At 48.3% G+C, this 23,208-nt stretch overlaps 1 protein-coding gene across 3 annotated transcripts in view; it reads left to right on the top strand.

The window, feature by feature from the left end:
• Positions 1–23,208, top strand: part of ARHGAP4 (Rho GTPase activating protein 4) — a 120,820-nt gene that overhangs the window by 68,316 nt on the left and 29,296 nt on the right. For all 3 annotated transcript variants that reach the window (XM_083158686.1, XM_083158687.1, XM_083158688.1), the window contains 7 exons: positions 204–386; positions 1,707–1,835; positions 1,914–2,135; positions 11,160–11,261; positions 13,085–13,279; positions 17,103–17,187; positions 18,441–18,468. In XM_083158686.1, coding sequence (XP_083014812.1) covers positions 204–386; positions 1,707–1,835; positions 1,914–2,135; positions 11,160–11,261; positions 13,085–13,279; positions 17,103–17,187; positions 18,441–18,468 — 944 coding nt within the window. The remainder of the gene's footprint in view (positions 1–203; positions 387–1,706; positions 1,836–1,913; positions 2,136–11,159; positions 11,262–13,084; positions 13,280–17,102; positions 17,188–18,440; positions 18,469–23,208) is intronic.

The following is a 23,208-nucleotide window of genomic DNA, read 5'->3' as shown; positions in this document are numbered from 1 at the left end:
CATACAGCACACCAGGAACCTTTGCATTCTGGTGGACTTCATGCAATACAGAATATCTATCCTTGTGTATCAATAGCTTTTTCCCTGTAGATTGTAAGCTTGTGAGCAGGGCCCCTCATACCCTTTGACTGTGTGTTGGCAGACCCTCCTCTCCTGATGTTGGCACTCTCAGCTCCTCAGACTCTCTGTGTCTGTATCCGCAGGCCATGAAGACCTACCAGCTGTACCACAACGACTGTCTGAACTCTGAGCACAAGCTGAAGGAGGCAGAGAAGCAGGAAGAAAAGCGCACAGGAAAAGTTACTGAGCAAACTGCCAGCTCGCCGGTGGCTGAGCGGGGGCAAAGGCGCAGCTCGCTGAAGAAGACTGAGAGACTTGTGGAAAAGGTAATTTTTTGTAAATTCGATATCCTTATAGTCTGCTTCTAGCACAGATCTGGTCTGAAATACAGTCCACACTGTGCTAGCAGCACAACAGCAGAGAGCGACACCCCATACAGGGAGGAGGAACTGCATGGGTCTTGGAAGATGCAGGGTGCTAGAATGAACACTGGAGTAATTCAGACCTGCTCGCTAGGCTGTGTGTATTTGCAGCCCAGCCAGTAGGTTAATGCTGCCCTGTCTAATGCCCAGTGGAAAAATGATTTGATGGTCGCGCAATGACTTTTCCTCTGTTTGCAGATGAGAGGTAGCTCAGGAGCTACTTTTCGCCTGCATGTTGTTCCACGAATTGGGGGCGGGCACTGAAGTCATGTGGCATCAGCTGCCCACCCTGAGCAGCACGGTGGTCCCGCCCAGCGTTTCTATGGGCACGCCCACCATTTTTGTTGGAAAAAGATACTTTTTCTCTCTACACTTTTCCAACCAATCAGTTGCTGCCATTTTTCAAGCTCAGCCTGTAACATGTCAGTTAGGAACTTTATCTCTTCATTTTAACAGCCAATAAGCTCTAAACTGATGCGTGACAGGCAGTGTTTAAAAATGTCAGCATCTGATTGGTTCCACTTTATCTTTTTCCAAGGCTTGACATATCTCCCCCACTGTCCCTTGCCATCATGGTTTAATAAAGAGCTGAGGAAACAGGACTCGACAACACATTGGTACATAAGAACTGTGGGTTCCCCGTGCATTTATTTGGGGTTTGGTAAGGGTGTGGATCAGTTGGTCACCATCAAGTTGTTAGACAGTCCTTAGGTCAACATGCATTTAGGTCGACATGCAGGAAGGTCGACGTGGGTTTGGTCGACATGCAGGAAGGTCTACATGGGTTTGGTCAACCGGGTCATTAGATCGACAGGGTCATTAGGTCGAAATGGGTTAGTTCAACAGTCAAAAGGTCGACATGGTTTTTTCCAGTTTTTTTAACCGAATGTCGACACAGTCGACATGGACACAGGTTAAAGTGCACTGCGTCCCCTCGCATGGCTTGATGCGCTCGGCATGCTTTGGGCTCGCTGCGCTCTCCCTACCATCCACGCCCTAGTGGATGGTAGGGCATGAAATACCGCCTGTCAGCACATGTCATCTCAAAAAGCAGTGAAAAACCCCATGTCCACCTTTTGACTGTCGACCTAATGCATGTCGACCTAATGGTGTCGACCAACTTGCTGGTGACCCAATGACCGTATCCCTTTGGTAATGTGCCTGGGGGCATATTGGTAATTATGTTCCAGGTTCTCCTCCCTGATGTTCTCTTTGTGTTTCCAGAGGTTGAAGAAATACTTGGAGAATAGTCAGAAGTGCACCAAGGCCCGGAACGAGTATCTCATTAACCTGAACACCGTGAACTCCAACCTCAATAACTACTACATACATGACGTCAGCGACCTCATCGATGTAAGAAGATCGTCCTCTTATCGTTCATCGCCCCGATGTTTGTGCCTCAGTAATGTGCGATTTCCCTCTTCTTGACAGTGCTGCGACCTCGGCTTCCACCTGTCTGTGGGGAAGACGCTGCGGGTTTACTTGCAGGCTGAGGAGCGCATCCAGGCCTCAAGACAGCAATGCCTTCAGGCCATTGAAGGGGCAGTGGACAACCTAGATGCTCTGGCCGACAAGAATAAGATGATGGAGATGCGCAGTGATGCCTTCTGCCCCCCAGCACGGTTTGATTTCCAGCCCCATGAGGGCGATGAGGTGGGTGTCTTGGATTGGTGATGATCATGTACGTTATTGTTGATTTGAATGTATATATATATCAAGCAAAATGACAACTTGTGTGAGTGGCATGGTTCTAGAAGGCCATTGTCTGCGCAGGGCACTCATATACCAGATTAAAGGTCTTGGCCCGTAGAGTTCCCGAAATATATTAGCGCTGTAATTGGTTGCTTCATTTAGGCAAATGCCTGCCGGCTATTTACAATACTTCACCAATGTGCTCTGGAAAACGAGTCATTTGGCGAACTGGAACACGTGACCTGCTGGGTGGTCTGGAAACTGTGACTGCTTTCTACACGCATGTGGCCTCAAGGACTGACTTTTCTAGCGACCGCTATCCTCCGAATTCAGAGCGGATGCTGACGTCATGTGACGTCATCCGCCTGCCCCAAGCAGGCATCGACACTCCTGTGTTCACAGGGGAACGCCCAGCATTTAATATGGGGACGCCCCATGCCCGCCCCCTTCTCCCCCACTATGGAGCAAGCGGCGCGGCGAGTGTGAAACTCGCCAAAGCTCTTTGCTCCCGGTGTTTGGGCATGCGCAAACCCCGACCAATGGGGACGAATTCAGCCCATAACGAACAGATCTGAATTTGCCCCCAAGTTCTTATTTTAACGGATCTGTAAGGAACTACAGGGCCAGACAGAGAGGAAAACGGACCCTGTAGAAAATTGGAACATACAATGTAGATAAGACATAGGATGTATCATGTATTGCATTGTCTATGCCCCTTAGCTCATGAATACTGATGTGTATTAACACTGTGTGCATGAATACTTGGAGCTCGGGACCGCTCCCCTGATAAAAGCTGTCCTTTGCAAAGAGAGGACTTCAAGTTTTATAACCTAGCTGTCAGCCAACACATGCACAAGCTGTAGGGAGGCGGAGAGGCATCATTCAGAACCCTCTCCAGCAGAGATTTCTGTGGAAAGAAACCTGTAGATCAGTGGTTCGCAACCTGGGTCCTCAAGTACCCCCAACAGTGCACGTTTTCCAGGTCTCCACACAGAATCACAGGTGAAATAATTAGCTCCACCTGTGATCTTTATAAATGTGTCGGTGAATAATTAGTGCACCTGTGCACCTGCCGGGTGACCTGGAAAGTGTGCACTGTTGAGGACCAAGGGTTGAGAACCACTGCTGTAGATCATACCAGCACATTGCAGCTCCAAAGAATTGAATAGGGATTTCAGTGCCAGCGGGTCACGGTGGTACTCTCTGCAATCCGCTGCAGACTACTTTAATATACAAGAACTGCCATGTTACAGGCTGGTTTTGAAAAATGTCAGCTGGGAGCTGATTGGCCGGTGCATTTACGTACTAGTGTTAAAAGGGTAGAGTTCAGATTAGAGGAGCGAGTGTGACTTAGGGGCAGTTGGGTGAGGATGAGAGGATCTGGTAAAGAACTAGTCAGGGGAACTAGTCAGGGAACATTGGGGCAGATGTATGAACTCGCATTAAGTGCATATGCTGCACTTAATGCGAGTTAACTGGGGGATAATGCTTTTTTAAATGCGTCATCAGCGCACCTAACGTCCTCTTCAATCTCCCCAGCAATTAGTGACCGGGGCAATGTATTAACAGCCACCTGGGGGTTAATATGCCCTGGGCAAGCATTGTCCGATTCCAATTGTGGGGACAACGCTAGCCCTACTGGTGGGTCGAGATCTCGCGCATGATCAGTGAGCTGGCCGGGGGGGAAAGAAGGTTTTTTTGTTTTTATGCGAATGTGCAGTGCTGACTGGGCCACCGAACAGGAGAGCCATGGACACTGGACATAACGGCTCTCAGCAAGGGGGAGGTTAATGCATTAGCCTGTAATGGGTGCCTGCTTCTCCTCGTTATGCAGGAGAAGCGGGACCCATTATTTTACAATCGTTATGGGCACGATAATACATCTGCCCTATTGAGAGATTTGAATTACTGGGAGAATCGGATTTTCTAGGGAATTCCGTTATTGTGCAGCAGCAGCACGGGAGAAGTCTTGTAGGTGGGAAATGGGAGATGGTTAAAGGTCTAATAGGGCCCGCGGGACAGTATTTAGAGACCAGCATTGAGATGTATTAAGGGGTGGGGGTTTGTTGATGACTTTTTTTTGGATTGTGGTTGAGAGAGTCATTTTGGGTACTTGAACAGTGATGTTACCATGGAAAAAATTGGGGGTCAGTTACCTAGGTAACTGTAGGGGCGCCTGTATGAGTGGCTCACGCTAGCAGCTGTCAAAAAAAGGGGGTGTCAATCCCTATAGAAAAAGCAAGAAAAGATGGTAGACTGCGCTCATTGATGACAGAGTGAGGAATATAAAAATAATATTTTAATTAAACAAATAGCATGCTATAATAAACATAAAAAACAATGTGCACAGTAATATGGTACACAGTATAAAAGATAGGGGAAGGGGGAATGGCAGGGATGTTGAAAATAGCTGCGTCCACTTGTTAAAGTGATATCACCTGATATTGAGTCCACAGTCCAATGGATAACCGTTTAAATTGAGGAGCAGATGGAAAAACTGGCCGTGGCGGTACTCAAATGTAGTTTTTCTTCTTCCAATTATAATAGGGGGTAGCGATCCTCCCAATTTGGATAGGGAATAGTAGTTGAGTGTCCGCTGAAGGACCCTGGGTGGGTACCAGATAGGCGGCCCGCCTTCAAGAGGTGAGTGCCTCACTCCAGGTTGGTATGGCCGGTGATGGTATACAAGTAGAAATCTCCAAACGGTTTTCAGTGGAAATAGGTGGCAGTGGAGGGCAGCGTTTTGTGGTGGGCAGTTAGGAGCCTGGGCCAACGCGCTTCACTGCACAGAGCAGCTTTTTCAAGGAGGTGATGTTACCATTTAGGATGGAGTGCAGCGGGGACTTACACAGATAGGATGTGATGGGAGAATGGAAAAGATGAGGCCATTGGATTGGATGCGAGGAGTAACTACTGCCCGAATGTTCTCGTTAGCACGAGGGGGGGGGTACATGAACACATCTCTGACCATCGAATGACTTTCTTTATCGTCCACTAGGGGGCACAGGAGTTCACGCTGGGTATGAGAGGTGAGGTAGCAGAGCGTGCACCAAAGGGTTACAAAAATGTACCCAGCATGCTCCCTGCCTCCCTTCTCCCTCATAACCCGCCCCCTGACCCTGGGTCACCAGTTTTTTCTTTGGTGCCAAGGAGAGAGCAGCACCATTATCGCGGCTGTTAGAACAGCCATGGGTTAGAGCTGCTGCGGCGGGTGCTCTTTTAGTGAATCACCAGCAGCGCAGCTCCATCACTCGGCGGCGGCGACGGCAGCGCTGGCGACTGGGCTGGGGACTTCCGTCGCGGGACCCTCTCTCGGAGGCTCCCGCATGCTGCACTCCGTCCCCGGGCAGGTAAGCGGCGGTTCCCTGCTTGCAGGGAGCCGCGTCTAGCAGCGATCAGACAGTGGGGGTCTGGACTGCTCCACCCTATCACTAGATCACCAGGGACAATTAGTCAGGCTATGTCCCGGGGGTTGATGCCTGAGGGGGAGGTTAGACAGCCTGGGAACCTACAGCCATACACATTGGAATGTTGTATATTGGGCCTGGTTAGTACTTGAGTGGGAGACCACATAGGAACACCAGGTGCTGTAGGTTAGTCCCTCCCCCACCCCTGGGGAAGTGCTGAGGCTTGCTCTCTGATTGCCCCAGGTGTCCCAGCTCCTCGTTAAGGTCCTAATCAGCAGCCATTCTGGCACTTGCTGGGTTTAGAGACAGAGGCTGCTGGGATTCTCCCCCACACCCTGCTCCTGGAAGCCTGATGTGTGTGTAGTATTTCTCCTCTCCTGCTGCTGGCTGGATTGTTGAGCTTTGCTGATGTCTTCTTTCCAATATCATTGGAAGCTTGAAGACAGCCTGGGATCTACAGCTAATGCTGTATATTGGGCCTGGTTAGTACTTGAGTGGGTGACCACATAGGAACACCAGGTGATGTAGGATTGCCCCAGGTGTCCCAGCTCCTCGTTAAGGTCCTAATCAGCAGCCATTCTGGCACTTGCTGGGTTTAGAGACAGAGGCTGCTGGGATTCTCCCCCACACCCTGCTCCTGGAGCCTGGTGTGTGTGTGTGTGTGGTATTTCTCCTCTCCTGCTGCTGGCTGGATTGTTGAGCTTTGCTGATGTCTTCTTTCCAATATCATTGGAAGCTTGAAGACAGCCTGGGATCTACAGCTAATGCTGTATATTGGGCCTGGTAAGTACTTGAGTGGGTGACCACATAGGAACACCAGGTGCTGTAGGAGTACGGAGGGTGTAATGGTTAGCATTACTGCCTCACAGCACTGAGGTCCTGGGTTCGATTCCCACCATGGTCCTAACTGTGCGGAGTTTGTATATTCTCCCCGTACTTGAGTGGGTTTCCTCCCACAATCCAAAAAAAAAAAAAAAAAAAAAACAATTATATATATATTTTTGCCCCAGGTGTCCCAGCTCCTCATTAAGGTCCTAATCAGCAGCCATTCTGGCACTTGCTGGGTTTAGAGATGGAGGCTGCTGTGATTCTCCCCCACACCCTGCTTCTGGAGCCTGGTGTTTGTGGTATTTATCCTCTCCTGCGGCTGGTACACTGATGCTGTCTTCCTGCCAATATCATTGGAAGAGATGAAAGTTTGAAACACTGTCACCATTCATAGTATTGGCTTTGAATATAAGGTGTCTCCTTTTCAGCTTGCTGAATTGTTGAGTTTATCTGCCCATACCAAATGGCTTTGCTAAAGCTTTGTGGGTAAGGCTGCAAGTGTGTTGCTTGGGTGTCAGTGTCGTAACTGCTGGTGTTTTTTGTCTTTTATCATGGGCAGTATGCCTAAGGCGAAACCTGGCAAGGAGACTCCATCTCCAATGCAGCGTACCTGTAGGGTATGTGTGGACATACTCTCTCGGCAGGAGGAGGATATCTGTTCCAGGTGTTTGGCCCTTGAAGCAGATCTTCTGCTGCCTTCACAGCAGGAACCGGCCTGGGCTTCGACCTTGACTCAGGTATTGACATATTGACCGCTTGTCAACTCCTTACCTCCTGCGCCCCTGCCCCCTGTGCCCATGCCCCCTGTGGCAGTGGCCAGCACCAGTGTTGGGGCAGCTCCTGCTTATGTAGAGCCCCCTGGGTGGCAATCCTTTGCACAATCTGTGCAGGGGTTGACGGCTACTTGGGCGGGCAGGGATTCCAGGAGGCAGTGTAGGCAGCAGAGTCCCGATGCGGGTTCTCCGCGTTCCGATTCTGATTCCAGCTCAGTGGCGGAATCCGCAGGGGCCGATGACACTTTGTCCTCAGTGGAGGTAGAGTCTCTGATGCAGGAGGTTAAGGCAGTCCTCCAGAGGGAGGATGAGGCTCCTGCCCCTAAAAGTAAAGACCTGCTTTTTAAGCGTCTTAAGAAAGTATCGGCCCAGCTCCCGCCTTCGGCCCTCATGGAGGATTTATTGGAGACTGCGTGGTCTCAACCGTTTAGAAGGTTCCGGCTTTCCAAGCAACTTACTACTTTATAACCTGTTCCTCCCACAGAGAGGGCTAAGTGGGAAAATCCTCCCCTGGCGGATGATCATGTTGCGCGATTAGCTCGCGCTTCAGTACTGCCCATTCCGAATTCTTCATCTTTGAAGGACCCCTCTGAGAATTTCCTCAGGACTGCTTTTCACAGGCAGGGGCCATTAGGTGTACCACGCTTGCCGCGTCATGGGTGGCCAAGGCAGTGTCTGAGTGGGCGGGCAAGGTGGAGAGAGGTTTGTCTGACGGCACTAGTCCTTCCTCTAGATTTTCCTCATCCACTAAGGGAGCCAAGCCCTGCACCAAGCAGCCCTGGGCTACCAGACAGGTCAGGGAGGTGGTCTACAGGGGCTATGCCCTGACATTCCGGTTCCCCCCTCCTCAGTGTTATTTTTGCACGGGTCTTCCAAAGGACCCAGCGAAACTACAAGTGCTACAGCTTTCCATCTGCTCTCTTTTGGACTCGAACGTCATTGTTCCAGTTCCTCAGGAGCAGAGGGGTCAGGGGTTCTTCTCCACCCTATTCTTGATTCACAAACTGGATGGTTCTCACCGTCCTATCCTGAATCTGAAGTCGCTCACTATTTTTCTGCGAGTGCCGAAGTTTCGCATGGAGTCCCGGCGTTCGATCATTCTCTCACTGGAGCCAGGGGACTTCATGGCCTCGCTAGATATACTTCACATCCCCATCCGACAGGAACATCAGCACTTTGAGGTTCGCCCTCCGGGTCGAACACTTCCAGTTCAGGGCGCTACCTTTTGGTCTATCTACGGCTCCCAGGGTGTTCACCAAGGTGATGGCGGTCAGGGCTGCACACCTGCACCGGCTGGGGGTTCGGATGATTCCATACCTGGACGGCCCACTGATTTTGGAAAGTCCCCAGACCTTCTACGGAGTCATTTGCAGGTCGTGATTACACTTCTGTTATCTCATGGTTGAAGGATAACCTGGAAGAAATCGTTTCTTACTCCTTCCCAAAGGACACTTCACTTGGGAGCTCGGCTGGGCACTCGGTTGTAGAGAGTATATCTTCCAGAGGATAAGATCCACTCCCTTCAGAGGAAGATTCATTCCCTTATAGGTCACAGAAGGGTCTCAGTACACAAGTGTATGGTGGTGTCTTCAACATGGTAGAGTATACACAGTTTCACTCGCGCCCACTTTGGCTTTACACTCTCAGCCAGTGGACAGGAGATCATACTCGTCAAAGGAGTCAATTGATCACACTGCCCCCGAAGGTTCGCCTGTCTCTCACATGGTGGTTAAAGACAGACAACTTGTCTCAGGGCCGACCGTTTTGGATTCCAACCTGAGTCTTGCTTACCACGGATGCCAGCCTACGGGGCTGGGAAGCGGTTGGCAATTCTCAATCTTTTCAGGGTCGCTGGACGGCTCAGGAGAGTCACCTTCCGATCAATCTCCTGGAATTGAGAGCAATCCTTCTGGCTCTTCAGAAGTTGGGGTCCCTCATCCGAGGGTGCCCTGTAAAGATCCGGTCCGACAGCACCACGCCCGTGGCCTTTATCAACAGGCAGGGCGGGACATGCAGCAAAGGAGCGATAAAAGAAGTCTCCAAGATATTCATGTGGGCGGAGAAGCAGATTTCTGCAATCTCTGCAAACTTCATCCCAGGGGTTCTCAATGTTGAGGCAGACTTTTTAAGTCGGCAAGATAGTGTACGCATTCTCCCTGTTTCAACTCCTACTTCGCCTTCTGTGGAAGTTCAGGAAGGAGGGAGGAATGATGATCCTAGTGGCCCCAGATTGGCCCCGTCGAGGTTGGTACGCGGATCTATGGAACCTGTTGGTAGCCTCTCCTCTGAGTCTACCTCTGCGTCCAGACCTAATTTCACAGGGGCCATTCCGACACCCGGACTTGAGTCGCCTGGCTTTGACGGGCTGGCTGTTGAGGGGTCCCTCTTTAGAGGTTTTCCGGGCACTTCAATCGTCTCCTTTCGAGCCTCTGGAGGAGGTGGATCTGAAATGGCTATCCTGGAAGGTGGCTTCTTGTTGGCTATTTCCTCAGCACGAAGGGGGTCTGACATGAGTGCATTATCATGGAAACCGTCTTTTCTGGTATTTCACCCGGACAGGGCGGTTCTTTGTACCAAACTGGATTTTTCATCCAAAGGTGGTGTCTGAGTTTCACCTTAACCAGGAAATAGTGGTGCCTTCTTTTCCAGGTTCTTCTGAAGCTGAAGCTTCTCTTGATGTAGTCCGTGCGTTGCAGATTTATCTTCGCAGGACTAAGTCAACTTGTAAGTCGGGTTCACTGTTTGTGCTTTATGGGGCCAATAAGAGGAGCTGGCCCGCTTCCAAACAGTCCTTGGCGAGATGGCTCAGATCAGTGGTTCGCCAAGCGTATCTTTCCACACTGATTACTCCCCCGAAGGGGATTACTGCACATTCTACCAGGTCTGTGGGTACATCCTGGGCCGCTAATCGAGGCGCCTCGGCTGAACAGCTCTGTAAGGCGGCTACTTGGTCCGCTTCCCAGACCTTTATCAAGTTTTATGCATTTGATACCTTTGCATCGGCTAATGCACAGTTTGGTAGACATGTGCTTTCCGCAGTCCAGGAGCGTCCCCCACCCGTGAGGGGACAGCTTTAGGACGTCCCAGCGTGAACTCCTGTGCCCCCTAGTGGACGATAAAGAAAATAGGATTTATGGTCTTACCTTGATAAATCCCTTTCTTTGAGTCCATAGGGGGCACAGGACGCCCTCCCAGACGCACCTGGTAGCGGGGCTTCCTATGTAGGAAAGTTCCATGGCTTTAGGGCCTGTATGCTATGTGGGTGTGCGTTTGCTCTTCCTTCTTCTCTGGCTCTGCTCCTACCTTGGGCTTGCTAACGAAACTGGTGACCCAGGGTCAGGGGGCGGGTTATGAGGGAGAAGGGAGGCAGGGAGCATGCTGGGTACATTTTTGTAACCCTTTGGTGCACGCTCTGCTACCTCACCTCTCATACCCAGCGTGAACTCCTGTGCCCCCTATGGACTCAAAGAAAGGGATTTATCAAGGTAAGACCATAAATCCTATTTTTCTCCCCTTCGGTACAAATAAACGTCAGACTAGACTGATTTTTACAAGGGCAAGTCCAGTTGTGTATCCTGTGCATAGCAGTGGTAGAACCAGGCCATGGCGCTTATTATTTCACCCAGTGGCAGCATGTACACTGCAAAAATCATGGGGGATAATCTAGAACCTTGTTGGACACCGCATGGCAGTGGCACTGATGAAGAAGAGTATACACCAGATGAATCTCTCGGTGACCTGCCAGTGAGAAATGATTGGAACCAGCTTAGCACTGTGCCATCCAGTCCACAGACATTTTTCAGGCGCTCAATCGGAAGGACATGGTCCACAGGATCAGATGGCACAGTAGGTGAGGACCAGGCGAGGAGAGGAAGATATGGATGTTGTCCATACTGTAGATGCCATATTGGAGGCCAGATGAGCGAATTAGCGCATTATGAACTTTTTAAAAACTGTGACCTTATGTCTCTCTGCAGGTGTCTGAAGTTCGGTCAGAGCCACTGTTCCACCAAGAACTAATAACCCGCTTCCAGCACATCCAGTCCAGGTTGGAGAAGGAGCACCTGGAAACAGAAGAGGTATGTGATGCACCACAGCTGGCGTTCTTCTTCTTTATCAACATTGCATGCAAAACTCAGGGATTGAATGACCCCTTTACCATTCAGGGTGAGTGGAACCCTTGTAGTGCCTGGTGAGTTTTGCTTTTGGGAACGGGGGAACAATTACCAGGCACGACGCATCCGGGTGGGGGGTGCATTTGTGCCCTGCATTGTCGGAGAAGGAAGCATGCATAGGATAATGGGCCTAATTCAGACCTGATGTCAGGGCACATTTTAGCAAATGGACAAAACCATGCTGCGTTGCAGTTGGGGCCGATGCAACATGTGCAGAGTGAGTTAGATTTGGGTGGGGTGTGATCAAACTGAAATATTAATTACAGTGTATAAATAAAGCAGCCAGTATTTACCCTGCACAGAAACAAAATAACTTAACTCTCTCTGCACATGTTACATCTGCCCCACCTGCACTGCAGCACAGTTTTGTCCATTTACTAACAAAATATGGTCTGTGATAAGGTCCGACTCACAGTAGGGCCAATGTGATAGAGTATCCAATGTACCCACAGAACTTAGTTGAGAGAGCCCCCGGTGGGTCGATCTCTCAGAGTCTGCGATCCTGGCGCCTACAGAGAAAGGGGTCAAATTCTATTGAAGATGGGATGTTGCCCATAGCAACCATTAAAAAAATGTATGTATTGTTGGGATTGGTTTGAAATCCCGGTGGTCGGAATCCCGACCGCCGAAATCCCGACAAGGGGGTGACATGGATCGCCCCCCTTGCGAGCTCGCTGCGCTCAGCACACAAATTTATTCTCCCTCTATGGGGGTCGTGGACACCCACAGAGGGACAAAGTGCCAGGATTTCGACCGCCGTGATTTCAACGGCATCCCCTATTGTTTTGTGATGAACTTTACATTTCAGCGAATAAGAGAGCTCCCAGGCATGGGAAAGGGCCCTAATATTACAGCAGCACAGATGGCGTAATGGTTAGCAGGACACCATCGCTAGGTGGACACCACATGTCGACACACAATAGGTCAACCACTAAAAGTCGACAGGCCTGAAGGTCAACACAAGCATTAGGTCGACAAAGGGAAATACAACAGAGAAAAGGTTGACATGAGTTTTTCACGTTTTTTTTGTTTAGCGACTCGTGCTGACAGGTGGTATTTCATACCCTGCCATCCACTAGGGGCATGGAGGGAGAATATAATAGTGTGCCAAGCGCAGCGAGCCCGAAGCCTGGCGAGCCATGTGTGGTACAATGATCAGTGTCCAAGTCGACGTGTCGAAATTCGGGACAAAAAAGAGGTGAAAAACTCATGTAGACCTTTTGACTGTTGACTTTCCTACTGTCGACCTAATGCTTGTGTCGACTTTCCGTGCCTGTCGATCTCAGACAAGTTTCCCTATTTCATGTGTCGACACAAGCCCTTTCAACCTTTAGTGGTCGACCTAATGTATGTTGACATTCATAGTGTCGACCGTATGGCCCATACCCCTCAAAGCACTGAGGTCATAGGGTTGAGGCCCACCGCAGTCCTACAGGTGTGGAGTTTGTATATTCTCCCCGTGGGTGCTTGAGTTTCCTCCGGGTACTCCACTTAAATCCCACAACCCAAAAAATTCACTGAAAGTATATGTATTATCTGGAATTTCAGAACCTGAACCCACAAGTTTTATGAAGACAAAAAAACCATTTAGCGTCCTGTCCAACATTGTAATTCCTAGTCCATCTGGTCTCTGTCTGCGGGATTCCCATTCCTCCTAAAACATTGCTACAGGCTACATTGTTCTGCTACCAGCGGTACCCACTTGTCCCCCGCTCTGACCTTTACAGGTGAACAAGACCCTGAAAGCGACTCTTCAGGCTCTTCTGGATCTCATTGGCGCTGAAGACTTTGACTTGTCAGACGCGTTCCAGTCCAGCCAGTCTACGGAATCCCTTAAATCCACAGGATCAGACACCAGCAGCAAAACAAGCACAGCAAAGAGACGAGCCAACCAACAGGACACAGAGACTTTCTATGTTACAGTAAGACGAGAATAGCTTGTGGTGACACAATAGGGGAGAGAGATAATGTACCCAACCAATCAGCTCATAACTGACATATTTGAAATACAGCCTCTAATATGGCAGTTAGTTGCTGATTGGCAGATGGCTTAGAAATATCCCAGTGTGTATGGGCCTTTAGATTTGGGTGGGGTGTGTTCAAACTGAAATCTAAATTGCAGTGCAAGAATAAAGCAGCCATTTTTTTCCCTGTACAGAAACAAAATAAGTCACCCAATTCTAACTCTCTTTGCACCTATTACTTCTGCCCCACCTGCAGTGCAAAAATTGCAGCCTTTCCAATAGGTGTGAACCAGGCCCTAAATCACCTATGCTTATGCATGAAAATCCTTATGACCTGGACTGTTAGGGTGCCGTGAAGACCAATTTGGGAATTCTACTACTATGAACTTTGAATAAAGGAACAACATAACTTTGACTGTAGCTGTAGGAGCACCGGAACAGCGATGATTATAGAATTGGTGAATGCAGAACCTATTTCATTAGCAGTTTAAGTCATATTAACTCAATGCCAAGCAGTATATTAAACCTGCTTGGCATTGAGTTACGGGGTATGGCTGAAGGTAATAATGTGTTTAGCCTTACAGCAGTTGTACAGTAGGCAGACTTTTGGGTACCCCATTTTCTTTAGTACTCACCTTTGCAGTCCCACAGTGGCGGCAGGGCTGCTTCCCAAATCACTGGCCCATTTTCCTGGGAATTTGTGCTGTTGAAAAATCCCCTGTGCCAATTTCCTGAAGACCTGCACATTTGCAATAGATCTAGTACAGCACCACTTGTGCTAGAGAGGCGGGGCATGGGCAGAAACTGTACACAGGCCCCTTACTCATGTAAGACTTTATTCTGGATTACACGCAAAGCTGCGAAATTTGTGTCATTTAAATGCCGCTCGCACATCGAATATCCCTGCACGCATGCAAATGGTTGTTTAGCATAAACATTGCGGGGACAAAATCATTCCATGGTCGCCAACCATCAAATGATTTTGCAAGCGCTCACAGATCGAAGACTCCTCTATGCTGTCTTAGGTCTGCAAGCTCCCTGTACGGGAAGAGGGCGGGCGGTTGACATCTGCTGACGTCCCCCGCGTCTGCGTCACTGGTGCAATTACATGAAACGGCCAGCATTTTCATGGGGATTCCAGCCCCCACCCACCCCCACCCCCCTGCCTGCACTGCACCAGCAATTCGCCGGGCCCGCTCGCACCAAGCTGCGTATACGCATAAAAGTTAATGCGCAGTCGCAAAACATCACATCATGCGAATGCACGGGGGAGCGAATGGACCAGACTGAGGTCCTCTATTGCCTTTACATTCAAAATTCTGTGAATTGTTGTTTTCTGTATGTTATTTGTAGCTGAATGTGAGATCAGATTTGGAATATTGGCTGAAATATCCAACCTCCTTTCTTAACTTACTATGGAGGGTATTCAATTAGTCCCATGTTTTTGCTATTTCTACCCTATCGTATCCATTTTTTTTGTCCTTTTTCATGGGTTGGAATGGCATGGGCAAACAATGACTAAAAAACAGGCGGAAACACCCGCGATCGGCGAAAACGTGGCTACTTCGCCGATCCACGTGTTTTTTGCCAGTGCAGAATTTTTCACCAAGGTGAAAGTTTTGCACTTTAATTGAATAGGGTGAATCCAAATTTGTCGTAAGAAACATTGAAAAGTGCTAGGTGTAATATCTGTACCAATCGAATAACCCCCTATGTGAGGGCTTTTAGGACTTGTTGATAGTTAATGGAATTTCAATACGATATTACTGGCGTACAATATTTTTAATTCTACCAAATCTTGTCTTGATGTAAACACTTTCTACGGATGTTTCGTATAATATAAAACTGGAAGAATTCTGATATTTCTATATTTAGATATGCAAATCTATACTTCAAGCCCTCAGCCGGCTGTTTAGCAGAGCCTGTGGTTGCTGAGCGTACATGGAACATCCAGAGAGTTTAATAGTATTCTGTATTGCAAATGTTTCCATTGGTCTAATGGAAGTTCAGAGGCCGAAAAACAAAAATTGGGGGTGATTCAACACCATACAGAACGGGGTGAATTCCGATGGTGGGGGTCTGTGCAAGTGCATATTTGCACACGTGCAGACCCCAGCAACCAATGGCTTATGCTATGTACACACCAGAACGATCCTGATCGTAAGCAGATCGTAAGCGATGGTCGCACGATCTGTTGGAGCATACAATCTGCTAACGATCTGTATCCGATCCAGTCCCAATCCGATCTGGATCCAGTTGAATGGATCTTTTACAGAGCTTACCGGCAGCAGGTAGGATCTGTAAAATGACCAAACGACCAGCGCGGATGCGCATCGGATCTAAACTGCCGAAACATCCCCAATTTACCTACAATCAGCATACAATCGGTTGGAATTGGATTGAAATTGGGGGAATTGAGGCCAAGTTGTTCTAGTGTGTACCCGACATTACTCATGGTACAGAGGGGATTCGGTGCGCGTGTGGGGGGGGGGGGGGATGGGTGGTATTTGGTGGGGCGGCCCTTTAGTAAATTTAGCCTTGTGTCAGGATGCTCAGGCATGTTATCTATTAAATACAGCTATACTATATTATACCTTCCTTGCTTTTCAGAAGAGAAATAAAATCCAGTATGAATTGGATTCAGCTGGTATAAGAGATCTAACCATAACAAAGTAAAATCATGGTAGCAGGGTGTGATGACCTTGCACAGGGTAATGCCTGGTACACACCAGGGCGACTTGGGCCCGATCCCATCAATCTAGATCCAATTCCGACCAATTGGATGTAGATTGTGTGCTGATTGGGCCCTTTTCTGTCCTGGTGTGGACCGATACCGATCTGATGCGCGGTCCCGCGGGGTCGGTCGTTATTCAGATCCTACCTGCAGCAGGTAGGATCTGAAGAACGACCATACAGCCGGGTGCGGGTCGCCATCGGATCGGACCCGCTCACGGTGCACATCGTGAGCGGGTCTGAAGAAACACTGACGACCCGCTCACAATGTGCATCGTGGGCGGGTCGTCGTGGTGTGTACCCCACATAAGTGATTTAGGCAGATTTCCTGGAGATCTGCACCCCATGATGTCAGGATGTCTTAAGGTGCCCACACACTAGAATGATTTTTTGGCCGATTTCAGATAAATCGGTTGAAAATCGTCCGATTTCGGTCCGATGCCAGCTCCCGTGGATCTTTTGCTAAATCTTCTGATCTTACGTGCTGCATGAAAGATCAGAAGATTTAACAAAAGATCCATAGGAACGCACACGGGATCTTAAGAAAAATCTTTGGTAAAGATGTGCGCTTGCCTGAAATCTTTTGTCCAGGACAGGCAAAATATTTGAAGGCTAATTTATGCGCACATCTTATGATCACAGATCTTTCTAGTGTGTGGGCACCTTTACAGACGTTACGTATATATTTTGGTACCTATAATTTTGTTCATTATACTTAGAGATTAAGTGAAACATGCAACTTGGCAAAAGTGCTCAGACGTTTGCAAACAACTGAAACTAAGGGGGTTATTCTAGTTCACTCGCAAAGGCACAATCACTCTAATGGACAAAACCATGTGCACTGCAGGTGGGGCTGATGTAACATGCAGAGAGAGTTAGATTTTTGCTTTCACGGTGTACATTTGCGATGGTAGAGAAGGATGTAGCTTCTTGCTGATAGTCCCTGTCTTTATGATGTAAATCATTGTGTGTTTCTGACACTGGCTAGATTAGAATCTGTTTACTGACTATCATGTGTATTTTTACTCCTCCATTTATTTGTATGCAGAAGCTACAGAAATATCTTGCTGGGAGAAGCACCATCTGTAAGCTACAGTCAAAGCGGGACCGGCTGAAGGAAGCCATAGACAAAGGTAAGGGAGATAAAACCGTGCAGGGGAGCGGTCTGTCATAACTCAGCGGTCTATTGGACGGATCAGAGATGTATGCATCTCTGCGTTTGGAGATGATGTCATCTTTAAGTGCTTACAGGATGCACATGGATTCACATGGGAATATACTAACCCAGGCATGGTCCTCCAGCTGTTGTGAAACTACAAGTCCAGTCATGCTTTGCCACAGTTTTGCTATTAGGGAATGTTTGAACTATGGCAAGGTGTGCTGGGATGTGTAGTTCCACAACAGCTGGAGGGCCACAGTTTGGACATGCCTGTACTAACCAAATGCCAGGCCTAGCCCCCTGCGATATGAACATGGTCTGACACAGGTTAAAAAAAAACAGGACTGGATCTGGTATTTTGGTGGAACGTGGAATAGGGAACTTTTATACAGGTCAGCAACATGTCAAGTGAATTTAAATATCTGTAACAGTTTACAGAAGCAGGGCTGTATTATTCCGTACTATTTAAAAGCCCATCAAAATGACGGCTTCTGCGATGTACTTTCACTTTGAGCTGTGACAGTTTTTATCCTACAAACTCTCCACCCCAGACCCAGTCCCTATCTGCTCCGACCTTCAATCTCTGTCTTCACAGCTCTTTCTCACCAAACCCTGCAAGTTTGAAACAGATCAGTGTCCCTGCAAAATTTGCTTTCACTTTCTGTTATGACATCTTTTAGCACAAATGAGTAAGTTAGTCCGTTAAACGTACTTGCCTACATTTAATGTCTCCTCTCTGGGAGAACCCCGGAGAGGAGATGGTCAGTAGCATTTCTGGGGCGGGGCCTGATGTAGACATCATCAAGCCCCTCCCCCATTCATGCAAATCCTGCAATTTGTGTTTCTACGAGAAAGGGCGTAAATACATATATATCCCTGCCCCTCCCCAGAAAGCCGTGAATCACGGTAATTTGAATTCTGCCGCTGGGGAGATGGTGGGGGTGGGGGGGAGTGGACTGGCGATATCCAGGAGGGTTGCCCACCTTTCTGGGGAGCCACCAGGCCATTCCGGGAGGGTAGCCAACCCTGCCGTTGAGTGGTCACTGGCGGTACTTCTCCTCATAGAGGTGAGGAGTAGTTACCCTTACATATATATAATACCCAGTTTCCTTATAAGTACTGAAGGAATGACATCTGAACTTACTGTTTGCAGATATTATTTATAGTAGTTTATGCATATGTTGTGCAATATATACATAACTGATGTTTCCCATTTTCCCTCTACAGCTGCTGAGTCGCACAGTAATGTCTCTGGGTATGTACACATTGTGAGACTTGCATGCGGGGTGCAGAGAAGGAGGGTAATGACCACACTATTCCATATGGCCCCATTTAGGGGCAGATTTGTCAACAAGTGATGTTGTTATCACTCATTATCATATATAATAATGAGCCCATCAGATCCTAACTGTCATGGCTGCAGCACCGTTTATCATTCCTAACAAGTGATAACACAAATATCACTTGTTAATAAATCTGCCTTTAAATTTGAAAACTGAGATCACACACCAGAACTCACCGTTATATCTACTTTAGTAATAGTTCAGTGACATTTGTAACCAGTGGTGGATCCAGAGGAGGGTTTCGCAGCACAGTCCAAAATTCAAATAGGGAAGTCACACCCACTGCCAGTGAGTCAGTTTGGAATGGCAGCTTCTCTGCCTCCCCTATTTGAATTTGAACTGCGCTGAAGCCCCATCTCTGCATCGGCCAATGTGTGTAACCATTGTAAGGATTATGTCATATGCTATAGAAAATAAACCAACATAATAACATGGTGCTAAAGAAAGAAAAACTGAAAGCTTTGAAGTCATCTATTTGGCGATGTTTAGTATAAATACCTGTTGGATAGATCTATGTTTATGCTGTTTGTATCACGTTTTTATATACAAGGGTTAATGGATGGCCCTTGGTGAGTGTGTAGTGTTTTTCAGTTTTATTGAGTGTTCTTTGCTAATGTCTGTTTAGGTTTCTTATTTTTGATTGGCAGCTGCATGATAGATACTGTACTTAAAGGGAAAAGCCTTTCAGAGAATCTTATTGCCCAGACAGGTTCATTGTGTTACCCAGCTGTGAATTAAGCCGTGTACACACTAGCTGAATAGTGGCACTGCCGATATAGTTAACTAGAGTGATGTGTCCCCAGCTGATATCGTGGGGGAAGGGACCCAGAGTCTGCAAGATAGCCCGATGGCGTGAAACCATTAGAAAGGGAACCATCAATGGTTTCACCTACCAAATAGTGCACTTTAGTCAGTGGGCCAGTCAGAGCCCAGGGGTGGGGCTTCACGGGAGTCAGGGGTGGAGAAAGTCTCTGGGCGAAATGTAATAGGGTGTGATTTTTTAGACATGTGCGATTTTTGGTCAAAAACGGCCGAAATCGCACATTTTCCGAAAATCGCACATTTAATAGGTTGAAAATCGCGGTAAAAAATCGCACTTTTTACCGCGAAATCGCACTTTTAGAAGTGCGATTTTTAGTCACATTTCAATTCGCATCCAGATGTTTTCCCATTATAAAGTATACAACTCGCAAATGTAATAGGGTGCGATTTTTGGTCAATGTTACCAAAAATCGCAAAAAAAATAGACCAGGTTCTGACAGGCGAATTTGACAGAACCATGCACAGATCATTGAGATCTGTGCATGGTTCTGTTAATAAAAATGTGTAAAAGTGTTTTTATAAAAAAAAAAACGGCGTGGGGTCCCCCCTCCTAAGCATAACCAGCCCCGGGCTCATTGAGCCGGACCTGGTTCCAAAAATACGGGGGAACAAAAAGCATAGGGGTCCCCCGTATTTCTGAAACCAGCCCCAGACTCTTGGACCGGTCCTGGTTCCAAAAATACGGGGGACAAAAAATCTGGGGGTCCCCCGTATTTTGAAACCAGCACCGGGCTCCAACAGCCCGCGGTGTCATGCCACAGCCGGGGGACACTTTTTATACAAGGTCCCCCGGCCAAAACATGAGCACCGTGGCTGGTCAGCCTTGGACGGGGTACCTGGAGGAGTGGGGACCCCCCCAATAAAGGGGTCCCCCCCCAGGCTTCACCCGTCCAGGGCTGAAGCCCGGGGCTGTCACCGGCGTCCGTGGCCAGTGGACGCCGGCCTGATAGGGTTAAATCCATCATACATATCATTACATTGCTTTTTACCGGCAAACTACAAGTGCCAGCAGACCTCCCCCGCATGCTGGGACTTGGAGAACCACAAGTCCCAGCATGCAGGGCATTAATGGGCCCGCTGGGACTTGTAGTCCACCTGTAAAAAGAATGTTTATAAAAAACACACACACAGAGAAGTACAAGTTTATTACACACACACACCTCAATTTTACACCAGCATACTTACCATTCCTGGATCCAGCGCTGGTCTGGCTGCTTTACAGCCGGCTCCCCCCGCACTGACAGGCAGCGGGGAGAACCGGCTTTCTCCGTTGCCTGTCACCGGCTTTCTCCGTAGCTTCTGTAGCTCTGTCCGAGTGCTACAGAGGCTGAGAGCGCGATTGGCTGAGCTACAGTATGCGTCTCCATGGAGACGCATAGCTCAGCCAATCAGGACTGAGCTATGCGTCTCCTTGGAGACGCATACTGTAGCTCAGCCAATCACGCTCTCAGCCTCTGTAGCACTGGGACAGCGCTACAGAAGCTACGGAGAAAGCCGGTGACAGGCAACGGAGAAAGCCGGTTCTCCCCGCTGCCTGTCAGTGCGGGGGGAGCCGGCTGTAAAGCAGCCAGACCAGCGCTGGATCCAGGAATGGTAAGTATGCTGGTGTAAAATTGAGGTGTGTGTGTGTAATAAACTTGTACTTCTCTGTGTGTGTGTTTTTTATAAACATTCTTTTTACAGGTGGACTACAAGTCCCAGCGGGCCCATTAATGCCCTGCATGCTGGGACTTGTGGTTCTCCAAGTCCCAGCATGCGGGGGAGGTCTGCTGGCACTTGTAGTTCGCCGGTAAAAAGCAATGTAATGATATGTATGATGGATTTAACCCTATCAGGCCGGCGTCCACTGGCCACGGACGCCGGTGACAGCCCCGGGCTTCAGCCCTGGACGGGTGAAGCCTGGGGGGGGGGGACCCCTTTATTGGGGGGGTCCCCACTCCTCCAGGTACCCCGTCCAAGGCTGACCAGCCACGGTGCTCATGTTTTGGCCGGGGGACCTTGTATAAAAAGTGTCCCCCGGCTGTGGCATGACACCGCGGGCTGTTGGAGCCCGGTGCTGGTTTCAAAATACGGGGGACCCCCAGATTTTTTGTCCCCCGTATTTTTGGAACCAGGACCGGTCCAAGAGTCCGGGGCTGGTTTCAGAAATACGGGGGACCCCTATGCTTTTTGTTCCCCCGTATTTTTGGAACCAGGTCCGGCTCAATGAGCCCGGGGCTGGTTATGCTTAGGAGGGGGGACCCCACGCCGTTTTTTTTTTAACTTTTTTTTTTTTGCACAAAAGCGCATTTATAAAAATGCGCACATTTTCATGACTGAAAATGCGCACATTTTCATGACTAAAAATCGCGGCAAATCGCGGCAAATTTTTTTGCCGCTAATTCGCATCTCATTACATATGCGAATTCGCGGCAAAAAATGCGATTTTTAAAGGTGCGATTTGGTGCGATTTTTTTTTAGTCTAAAAATCGCACCCTATTACATTTCGCCCTCTGTGTCCTTACACCTTGGAGGAGAACGTTTTGGTAACTTAGTATAATCAATGGTGCAAACTCCTCTGGTTCTCTCTCATCGATGGTACAAATTGATTATTTCAACCATCGATAGTCGGTGGCCATCCCTTCAGACACCTTCCCCAGTGTAGAGCTGCAACAACTTTCAGCATCTGGGAGTTCTATTGAAGATGGGATGGGATTCTTATTTATTTTGCACCTTGTAGAAAATAATAGATAGAATCTGATTGGTTGCTATGGGCCACATCCTATCTTCAATAGAACTCCCATTTTAATATAAACTCCATGACGGGTTACTGCTGGCAATCTCAATATCAGCGGTCAATGTTTAATGATACAACAGCGTATTATAGGCTGGGGCAAACAAGGAGAATCGAGCCAGGAGGAGAAACGGCCCATGGCAACCAATCAGCTGCTCTGTATAATTTTATATTATGCAAATTATAGATGTTACTTCAGTGCTGATTGGTTGCCATGGGCCACTTCTCCTCTGGCTCACTTCTCCTACCTTATCACTGCTGCACACATCTGCTTATGTATCTGTTTGGAAAGAGATAAAGTAAAAATAGATAAAGTACCAACCATTCAGCTACCATCCCGTTTCACCTTTGCTGTGTTTGAAAAATGACAGAAGCTGATTGGTTGGTATTTTATCTCTCCCCACTTCACCTCTCTCCAAGCTTTGATACCTATGCCCCACAGCCTGTAAAATGCCAATTGGTTACTGATTTTCTGGTAGTTTATCTCTCTCCAAGCTTTGATACCTCTTGTTGTATGGTGCCCATACACTCGTGCGATCTATGCACTTTTCATTCGACTATTATATTGGATATATTGGATCCCAGAGGCCTTTCAAAAGGACGCATATGATGTATTGTGTGTGATCCTGCCGCCCAGGGGGTTGGGATCATTTGGTCTATTGCATTATGGTCGAAAGTCATTAGGTCGAATCCATTAGGTCGACATGCTAAAAGGTCGACATGACTCTAGGTCGACATGGGAAAAGGTCGACATGATTCTAGGTCGAAAGGTCATTAGTTCGACAGGTCATTAGTTCGACAAGGTCATTAGTTCGACATTGTTTATGTCGACATTCACAAGGTCGACATGGGGTTTTTCACTGTTTTTTTACCTGAATGTCAACACAGTCGACATGGACACAGTTTAAAGTGCACTGCATCCCCTCGCATCGCTCGCTGCGCTCGCGATGCGTCGGGCACGGTGCCTCGCTACGCTCGGCACACTATTTTATTCTCCCACCACGCCCTAGTGGATGGTAGGGCATGAAATACCGCCTGTCGGCACATGTTGGCTCAA

Source organism: Crinia signifera, chromosome 9 (genome assembly GCF_055691185.1).
Source record: "Crinia signifera chromosome 9, ASM5569118v1, whole genome shotgun sequence".
NCBI lineage: Eukaryota > Metazoa > Chordata > Amphibia > Anura > Myobatrachidae > Crinia > Crinia signifera.
This window is presented reverse-complemented; position numbering and strand designations above follow the sequence as displayed.